Genomic DNA, 10,125 nt, shown 5'->3' with positions numbered 1-10,125 from the left:
CTATGCTTTGCGACGGTCTGACAAGTGGATCCAAGATGGCGTAGAAAGTGAAGCTAGGTAAGTGTTGACTTCCCATTTTCAGCCCTTTCTGTTGTCTTTTTCATCGTAAAGCCACTGACACTAATCCCCTTATTAAATCATTTGAATAATGACAAATGCTTTGAGTCAATGCACAGATTACAACACGATGTCATTTCCATTATATGTGCCTAAACGCCGTGACTAAATTGCAGGCCCGAACCCGTTTTGTTTCGGCGAACCTCGCTAGCTAGCTCGCTAACATGAACAAGACAGCTAGTCTTGTTGTGAGCTTGCCAGTTCGGTGCCATGAAAGGCCGTATTCTGGCGAGCCAGCTAACTTCTAGCTACGTACACCCTGTTTAAAGTGGCAACATCGTTTACCGTGTGCTAATGCTAACGCTAAGTTAACGTACACTGTGGGGACATTTTTCAGGGCTTTTGTGGCGCTGCCGTCATCGCTCTGACTTGCAACAGTCATGACAAGTTTAGCAGACAGACCACAGCTATAACTACCTGGCGAAAACAAATCAAGTCGTCACCGACGTTTGGGTTTAACAACGTATTCTATCGTGATATCTGCTAGCCAAGCCTAGCGAAATCCACAATATTTTATTGTCTACACGTCGCTGCCATCGAGCCTGATAACGTTTTATTTACTCCAATGGGCTGCAGACGAAGCTGTAGTCACTGTAGTTGGATACAAAACTAAACCAAAAACAACACTGGTGTCCACCCACTCTATCCCGCCAAACTATTTGTTGATGTCCCCTTGAAGTACATGGCTTGCCAACACCAACATTAGGTAATACTTCTTCCTACAGACCTTTGAAATAGGAGTACAAATACTGCACACGTTTTACCTCCAATAAATACGGATTGATCTCCGATCTATGAGATCATTTAGAGATCATTTAGATACCCTCTTACTCTTGATTTGTCACTTAAACTGCAGATTTGACTAAATCCATTATTCTCAGTTACCCCTCATTTTTTTTAAAACTAGTCAGATGCACTTTCCAGAATGCACCGTAACTTCTAAGAGGAATAACTTAATATTTTTTTATTAAGATGTTTAAAATATGCTACATATGTATGTATGTATGTATGTATGTATGTATGTGCTGCAACATTCTTCTTATTTGGTGTTTATTTCTGCCTCCTTAATTGATTATTGCCTTGTTATTCCTGTTTTCCATCACTTTCATTCCTTTAGTCACTTGTCAATGCGTGAAATATATTACAGTTTGTTCCTGATTCCAATGTGTAAAAGATTATGTAGATGCAGAACAATTTAGTAAAGTAGAAGTCCCACTGTTATTGTTAAGTCCACACATATTGTCCTTTTGCTCATATATAGTTTGTTTAAACGTGTGTACTTTATGTCTGATGAAATTGTAGATGTACTGTCTTTGTCAACGTTTGATAGCAGGGAAAACATTACATGGGGTAAAGATATATTTTACTTGGTTATTGTTAATTTAAGGTGTTATCAAATAGGTTATAGTCTGTCAATAGCAGACTGACTCATAGGCAGTGCCAGTTGGGTTAGAGCAGCTGTAGAGGCTGGCCAGCATAAGATCTTTACACAAAGTACAGACCAAAGGCCCCAATCCGTCTCTATATTTTTGTGTAGATTATAAATGGGCCTTTACAAGTCACAGACATAGTTTCTTAATGCTGGTTACCCGATAAGTAATTGTCTGAAATAGTTATTGCAAGGTAAATATGTATTTTATTAGGATATTAAGCCCCCCTTTTGGGCATAAAATCTCCAATGATGTTCCAATGAAGACAGTTTTGGGAGGGGCAGCTAGATTTGGCATACAAGTTCTATTTTTGACACTGTAAGATTAGTTGTACTCAAATTACTGAAAGCAGACATGTGGAAATGGGACCAAAAGTTATTTGGCCATCCGCCCAAGGTTAATCATTTGTGACCCTGCTGTTCCCCATCAGGTCACAGTGTACCTTCCTCATCCTGGTTTACACTGATTTGTGTGAAGGAAGGCATGCTGCTATTTGTAATCCCAGAGTGAGGTTTACACTATTGCTGGAACCCTGCTGCTTTTTATTTGTTGCCTTTAGGGAATTAAGCTGTTGCTGCAGCCATAGATACACATGATGGTCGTTATACAGCAAATGCAATGTTGTATCAACCCTAGGTTAACATGTAATCAAGGTCAGTATTTAGGACAACAAGCACCCTCCTCCTATCACAGGAAACCAATGAGCTTGGATAAACCTGTTATTTGGCCTTGTATTCTTGTCTAGCTAGGCTTCATATTAGGGTTTTCTTCTTGTCGGTAAATAATAATTATCAGTATGTACATCCTTGCTTCATATCTTTCTTGGCTTTGCTATGTAATGCCAAACAGGTTTCTGGAGTAAATGGTGAACTAGGGATGAAAAAGTGCAATGCCTAGTAAGCTGATTTAAAAAAATCAGCTTACTTCATCTTACCTGATGAAGTCTGTGCCAGGACCTGATTAAATGAAGATACTACCTATTTAACTATGTATATGATATTAGTTAGCAGCTGATCATGTCATCATTGTTTTCATTTATTTAATTTTTATTTCTAATCCACTACTTTATTCTATCTTTATAGATATATAAGGAAATTATCTTATTGTTCAACCCTGTTTAAGCACAAATGTTAATGCTGTGTTTCCTCTTGCTTTTTTTTTTGTTTCCAGAAGTTTTGTCCCTGAGTCATGGCGGACAGGAGAGCGGAGAAGTCATGTGAAGAAGCCAGCAGATCGTTAGTCAGGCGGGAGTACGAGGCGGCAGTTAGCCACAGCACGGACGCCCTAGTGGCCCTTGTACCCCAAACTCCATCCTCCGGTGCCCCTGTACCACAGAGCCCTTCATCCATTGTTGCCACCGGATCCCTTCGCAGCCGCGCCCTGCTCTATCGAATTGCTGCCTTCCTGCAGCTGGTGAGGACCAGTGCAGTAGCAAATATTAGTTAACTAAGTGAACAGTTTTTTCTTACTTGGCCCCTGAAGACCACCAAAATTGACGTTAATGAAGTGGAGATTTTAAATTTAATTCAACCAGTTTTAACAAAATTGATCACATTGTCAAGCAGAAAAGTCTCAAAAGTTTTGAGTAGTATTCATTGGACTGATGAGTAAAGAGAGGAGAAAGAAGGGAGTAGTACAGTAGTACATGCCTTAAAAGCCAAAGCTTCTCACATCATCTGTCAAACACGGTGGAGGCAGTGTTATGGCATGAGCTTGTCTGGCCGCCAGTAGAACTGGGTCACGGGTGTTTATTGATGATTCGTCTGCTGATAGCAGAAACAAGATGAATTCTCAAATATGCAGGGCTGCACTGTCTGTCGATACAATGGCACTCCATAGTCCAAATGCATAATGCACATAGTGCTAAGTGAAACAAGAGCTTTTCAAGGTAAAGCAATTGAATACTGTTCAAAGGAAAAGTCCATCATTTGATACCCATTTTTAGAAATTCTTTTCATTTATAAAAGTTGAAAGCTGGAAGACACAGCCAGCAATTTAACTTAACATTAAGTAAAGCATTTCAAGGGAGAACACCCATCTGTTGATGTTGATGGGTTCCACACTGCAAGAAGCTCCTGACATGAGTTTCACCTGTAGAAAAAAAATTAAATCCTTGAATTTACAATCTGGTTACTATTACTATTAAATGTACTTGATCACAAACACTAGCCATTATTTGATGATTATTCATCGTCACACTCAAAACTACAACACATAGGATAAAGAGATAATCCGTCTCTTAATTGAATCCCTTTGATATACTTAGGAATAGTCACATTAACTGTTCAGTTTCTTTTGGTTGGAGTGTAGCTTTTTCTTGGAAATTAATATAATTTTTGAGAACATGTGACTGTTGGATAGTCATCAAAAAGTGTTCTCATACCCCTAAATAATTTCCGCGTTGCACCAAAATGAGGTCAGCTGGTCATTGGGATTTAAATCTGATCAATTACTTTTTCAATTCCTCAATCACCAAGGAAAGAAAGAGTCATGTAAAGGGTTTGGATTTATTTCCACTTGCCGTACATCCAAGTTCCACTCTTATCAACAACACATAGAAATATTCCCTTGATGTTCCAGGTCCTGAATGACGATCTATTGATTTGACAGTCACATAGCGTGACCTAGCGTAACATAGTGTGAAAAGGTTTTCACACCAAACCTAGTACAGCTTCAACGGCCACATCAACCTACAAAACTGCTAGATATTTTCCAGTACATATCTCCCTATATCAGAGTAGTCAAAGACGCCAAAGTGTCCACGGTACCCTTCATCTCATGAACAACTTCAAAGGTCCACAAGGCCGCATTCCTTTTAATCAAAGGCTAAGGCCAACGGTTAACTACTTTAACTGTTCACAAATTACACTGTAACAAGTAATCAAGCACCAATCATTCAAACTAACCCTAGATCATATTAACCCAATACAGGCTCCTACATTATAATATAAAGCATTTTTTTCCCTACATGGCACAATTCTGTTATCTTCCAAGAGCACTAAAATTACATCAGTTACTTGAGCCCTAAGATTATGAAAACTGCTTAGGTTCTGTAATGATAGTCTCCATCATGAGGCAAAGATAGCTATTTTAGGAGCTCATGTGAAGTTTTGACCCTCAAAGACCATTTGTTCATGTTTTAATTTTTTTCCTCTTTTTGCCAACAGAAAAAATATGATGAAGCAGATGAAGATTGCAAACACAGTGAGTAGCAGTTCAAATTGTAACCATATGCTGATAATATACAGTGTCTTTTATTTGTATGTGGTGGTAGACAAAGTGAGCACACTGCTTTGGTCTGTAATTTGCCTCAGTTTTTGTTAAAAAGACACGGAGGCCAGATAATATGTTCCATTGACATAGTTGGCAAATCTGTTATGAGCCTGATGTAACTTGCTGTAGACCAGGGGTCTCAAACTCAAATGACCTGTGGGCCAATGACTGTCTTGTCTGGTCAGTCGGGGGCCAGTCAAGTAAAAAAAAAAGCCCAACAGTTGCAGTGGACGTTATGAGCTCAAGATTACATATCAATATGCCGTATTAATTCCTTTTTTTATATGTGCTCTTGCCTTGTGTGAAGTGCTTTACAAATAAAGTTGGATTGGATTGGATAATTTCAAAATATAAGTGGTTGTTTTAATATGCAACAATAAAAAAATTATGCAAAATTAATCTATTAATTTAAAAATAAAAACATATAGAAATGACTCGTTACAACTTGATATTGTTTGGAGGGCCACATGAAATCGATTGGAGGGCCACAACTTTGAGACCACTGCTGTAGACTGTTTGGCATAATGGGGTGTGCAACAATATTCTGACCTTGAGCTCAATGAGCTCAAGTAAAATATACCAAAACTAAATTTTCTTTCTACCTTTCCCCTTGTTTTCTTTGTCTTGTCTCAGTCCTGGTAGAAGAGATTTCCAGGGGAGATGGATCGCTACAGGTCAGCTTCCGTTCCATGCTGTTGGATGGCAGCTTGCAGGAGGTGGCCAGCATCCTCACTAAGGCCTTGTATGGAGAGCCAATGGTATGTATAATGAGCAGTGGTGACAATGCATGCATATATCTAAGAATAAGATGAATATTTCTTTTCTTAGATGCTTCAGCAACATCAGTTATGCCTAGAGTGTGCAAAATAAAGAAGTCAAGTTCCTGTGCTGCTGGATCATTTGCAGGAGTTCTGTATATATACAGTCATTCAAATGTGCTTACAAAATCACACAGGGAAGAAACGCATGCCCTATTAAAAACTAATTTAAAAGGACTGTCTTCAGGGTCATTCACATAGTTGAAGTACTTAATTTGGTGACAAATTAATAGAATTGAATATTGGAAACACATACTCTGAAGTCATTTTTCTGCAAGGCATCTGTGCTTCTTTCTGAATGTTAGCACACACTCAAGGTCACTTTTTATGCTTTCTCTCCCTTGACTTATGTGTCACTTTACTTCTCCAAACCACTTTCTTTATACAATAACACACTTTTTGCCAAGGTACCTCCTTTAGCTTCTCTCTTCTTCTGTTTGCAACCACTTCCTGCCCACTGCAACACACACACACACCCCTCTAAGTAGTCAGAGTCATGCAACTTTTAAGCAAGTGAGGACAGACCTGTTTACTAGGCAGGGCTCTCTCTCTCTCCCCTGTTTCATATTCTCACTATCTCTGTGTTTTAATTTAGACTCGAGCTATATTTCAATTGACTTTGTTTGTGAAGATTTTTCTAGTTTGTCAGCGGTTGCATACTAGAGACAACTGTGTAGCAAAAACTATGACTTTTCTCAGGACAATAAAGGAAGCACATGAGTAAAAGTGAAAACACTGGAGGAGGCAGTCAACTTTGGTTCTACTCTCATTAATTTGCCACTTCATTTTGGGCCAGTGTGTGGTTGGCACCCAAACACAGTGTATTTAAGCTTTGCTGTGGAATGCCATTTTAGTTTGTTGCCATTTGATTCTTAGCTATTATGATGTACCTAACTGCCAACTATTTCAGGGACTGACCCCATGTCTTTTTCAGCCATTGGGGACTATTATTTTTTTTTAATTTAATAGTAGTTTTAGAGAAATGACTGGGTTATGTGCAGTACTTATCAGTTGGCCCATAGGTGACTTCTTATTACTTATAAAATAACAAAAGTGTAAAAAATAGAATATAATTTTTTGTTGTTATAATGCAGCATGTTAATAGGCAATATATTTACTAAAGGATTTCTGGAAATAACATTAATAATATTACACCAAGTACCAGTTTTTAATATAATTATCATAACTATGAACTTATGGTGCTAATTGTGGTATTTTCTTTTTTTAATCATAGAATGGCATCGTTGCAAAAGACCTGACCAGATTAAAAATGCTCCTTTCAGAAATTGAGGTAAGTATTTTCTGTCTGTTAGTTATTCTGTTTCTCATTTCTTTGTGGTTTAGCAGCTGAGTCATAAAAATGGTGACTGGCCTTATTCAAACTCTAACATTATTATTTTGCACTCTGCCTAGCTTGTAGCTATGGTCGATTTATTACTAATTTTAATCATTTTAATTTGTTCAGTACTGCATCCATTTGTAGGTGTCTAAGTTAGCAGCAGATGATGATGATGATGATGCTAATGTTTTTTTTTTTTCCTTTACCCACTTCATCTCTGTCTCTGTTAGACTGTAAATAGGGACATGGCACCACAATACACAGCTGACCAGGAGGAAGGTGAGCAAATCAAGTACTTACAATGATTTGACTGAAAGTCAGTCTTTTATATTAGCAAGCTGTGAATGTGTGTGTATGCTCCAGAATGTCTTGAATAAACCTGGCATAATAGAATATTTCACAGCAGATATAGATATTTTTTGATATGAACTAGTAGGACAAACACAGGTTTTAACCTGTATAACTACTAATAATTAATTAGGGTTCCACTCCAGGTTTAAAAGAGCCATGGTCTTGCTATTGTTCAAGTGTAAGAGTGGGGCACACCGAATACTTTACACTTTAACCTGTAGAGGCCTTTTTCTGATAGAAAAACAACAACAAAACTTAAAATATATATCTAGATGTTTCTGTCATTTTCTTGATGTCTTCCAATAAAGTCCTCCAAATAAATAATCAAACTGTATGCTCATTACAGCATTGCTACAACAGCAAAACTAACCAAACTAACACTTTAGACTTTTGTACAGTACTGTATATATCATGAGACGATGACAATACTGCCCTCATCTTGTAAACACAGGAATAATCACCAGCATATAAATACAAAAGGTTGTAGTAGTCGGTTGATGTTTTCAAAGTCTTCATTTCACTTGAGGATATTCTTCACATATTAGCAGCTATCTGAAGCCTGTAATGATGTTTTGGCTCAGTGTCATATTGACCACTTGACTGTTTGTATTGACAGAGGTTGAAGATGGCTGGCACTTCCGGCCACCTCCCAGAGGAGTCACCAGCAGTGAGGAGTACACCCTCTGTAAAAGGTATTTTATTGTAGTAGTAATATAGTAATATAGCCATGAGGAACTATGTACAGTCATGAATTATATATTGTGAAGTTGCACAACTCATATGGTGAACCTCAAGACATCGTCTTGCAAGTCTTTGTTTTATCAATAGTTATGTGTGTTTCATTTGTCCTCCATAGCCTCTAGCATATGTCCCATGACGGCACAGAGAACAAAACAACTGGAAATTGTCATTGGAAAGCTTTAACTATTTTACTTGAATAATTGATAGATCAACTACTTGTCTTGGCACCACTTCAGCATGCTGTTTACCTTCCCTTTAGGTACTTGGAGCAGGGTCTTTGTCGATATGGGGCCCAGTGTACATCGGCCCACTCGCAGGAGGAGCTGATGGAATGGCAGAAACGCTATGCTTCACGCCTCATTCGCCTCAAACAGCAGCAGGAGAGCAAGCACTTCACAGAAAACTACATGGAGACCCTGATAGAGAAGTGGATGAACTCTCTCTCCCCAGAGAAAGTGGTGAGCAGTTGTGGTGCAGTGCAAGCTCAAAACTGTGAAACAGCAAGGAAGAAAATAAATTTTTAAAAAATTAGATAAAGAATAAAAGTAATATAGTTGTAAATCTAGTAGGGACATTGCCCCCCCCCCCCCCCCCCAGTGGATAGCTTTTGTTAAGCTTAATTAATTTTGCAACAATGAAAGTACTGAAAACTGTTTTTCAACAGAGTCGTTTTTGTTTTGTTTTTCTAGCTAAGTGACTATTTAGATGGAGTCAACGTAGAAACCAGCTCCAGCCTCTCTGTCACTGTTGCCACCAAAAGATCCTCGCACTCCTGGACCTTCTCCTTGTTTTGTAAGGTAGGTAGTATTGTGTTCATATGATAATCATATTTACACAAGTTGTCTTGCCCTGTGAGAAGGATCATAAAACTGATCATATATTTATTCCTTTTGACTATTTTTATGTTTTTATAATCCTTTTCTGTTTCCCTTCCCCTTTACTAGCCGGCTAGAAAGCTGTATCGTATTGCCCTGCTCTATGATGCCCACCGACCACATTTCTCCATCACTGGCGTGTCTGCTGGGGACCAGCTCCAAAGTGTTCCCAAAGGCTGCCAAGAATGGACTCCAGGAGAACAAACAGCATGTACGCCTATGTGAATTTTGTGACCAGTAGACAAAAAAAGGAATCTTTATCTGCAATTTGACCTGACCTTTTAAAGCTAACTGAGAAATTCAAACCCAAGCCGTCTTCCCATCAAGTGGAATAGTTTGTTTTGGTACAGTACACTTCCATTAGAATTGGTACCAAAACAACCATCCCCATACCGTTCCATTTTTTTGGCACCATTCCCTTGGGGTACCAGAGAAAATGGTACGGTAAGGCAGCACCCACCCATAGGTTTTGAGATTCTGTTTTTAAGTTCTCATCTTTGTGCTTGACAGGTTTGTTTTACCTTGGTCATAGTTGACTCTGTTAAGAGCTAAATATAGTAACTGTATTTAATGTAATCCAATTCTCTGCACATTCCAAAATAATATATAGTATTCCATGTAGGGATATCTCGGTATTTTAATATATATCGACACGGGACAATATCGCTTGTATTGATATAGTTCATTTTGCGTTAAAATGACAATACATGGCACACGCACTGGGGCGTCACACCCGTGGGGGATGTGGTTGTCTTAAATGTGACCGGCTGATGATTGGCTGTTCTGCCTTAAGGCCTCCCATGGCTCACCCTCTCTCTCTTAGTTACTTCCGCCTCCCAGTGCACCCGTGATTATATTAACTAGATGTTACCGCCCCCAATTACTGTGACATCAAAATAAACAGCAAAAAGTAACACAATATAAAACCTAAGTAACCCAAATATAAGCCATTAAATTATATTACTTATTTCGTCATAATAAGCAGCTTCATGGCTCCTACACTGACATTTGGCATGTGGCTTAGATTTATAATGGACTGTTTGTTTATTATAGTGTTTGACCTGGGAAAACATTTAATCTAATACGCTATAATGCTTTGGGGGAAACCCCAATTACATCACAGAAAAAATATCGAGATATATATCGAGTATCCCCATTCAGCTAAAAAATATCGAGATATG

General features: G+C 38.4%; 1 protein-coding gene across 1 annotated transcript in view; it reads left to right on the top strand.

The window, feature by feature from the left end:
- Positions 1 to 10,125, top strand: part of helz (helicase with zinc finger) — a 39,465-nt gene continuing 29,340 nt past the window's right edge. The window contains exons 1-10 of the mRNA XM_058641497.1: positions 1 to 57; positions 2,718 to 2,960; positions 4,715 to 4,751; positions 5,454 to 5,578; positions 6,873 to 6,929; positions 7,208 to 7,256; positions 7,945 to 8,020; positions 8,329 to 8,527; positions 8,759 to 8,866; positions 9,014 to 9,155. Of these exons, the coding sequence (XP_058497480.1) occupies positions 2,736 to 2,960; positions 4,715 to 4,751; positions 5,454 to 5,578; positions 6,873 to 6,929; positions 7,208 to 7,256; positions 7,945 to 8,020; positions 8,329 to 8,527; positions 8,759 to 8,866; positions 9,014 to 9,155 (1,018 nt within the window). The 5' untranslated portion in view covers positions 1 to 57; positions 2,718 to 2,735. The remainder of the gene's footprint in view (positions 58 to 2,717; positions 2,961 to 4,714; positions 4,752 to 5,453; positions 5,579 to 6,872; positions 6,930 to 7,207; positions 7,257 to 7,944; positions 8,021 to 8,328; positions 8,528 to 8,758; positions 8,867 to 9,013; positions 9,156 to 10,125) is intronic.

The sequence above is a fragment of the Solea solea genome, chromosome 10, assembly GCF_958295425.1.
Source record: "Solea solea chromosome 10, fSolSol10.1, whole genome shotgun sequence".
In the NCBI taxonomy this organism is placed as follows: Eukaryota; Metazoa; Chordata; class Actinopteri; order Pleuronectiformes; family Soleidae; genus Solea; species Solea solea.
This window is presented reverse-complemented; position numbering and strand designations above follow the sequence as displayed.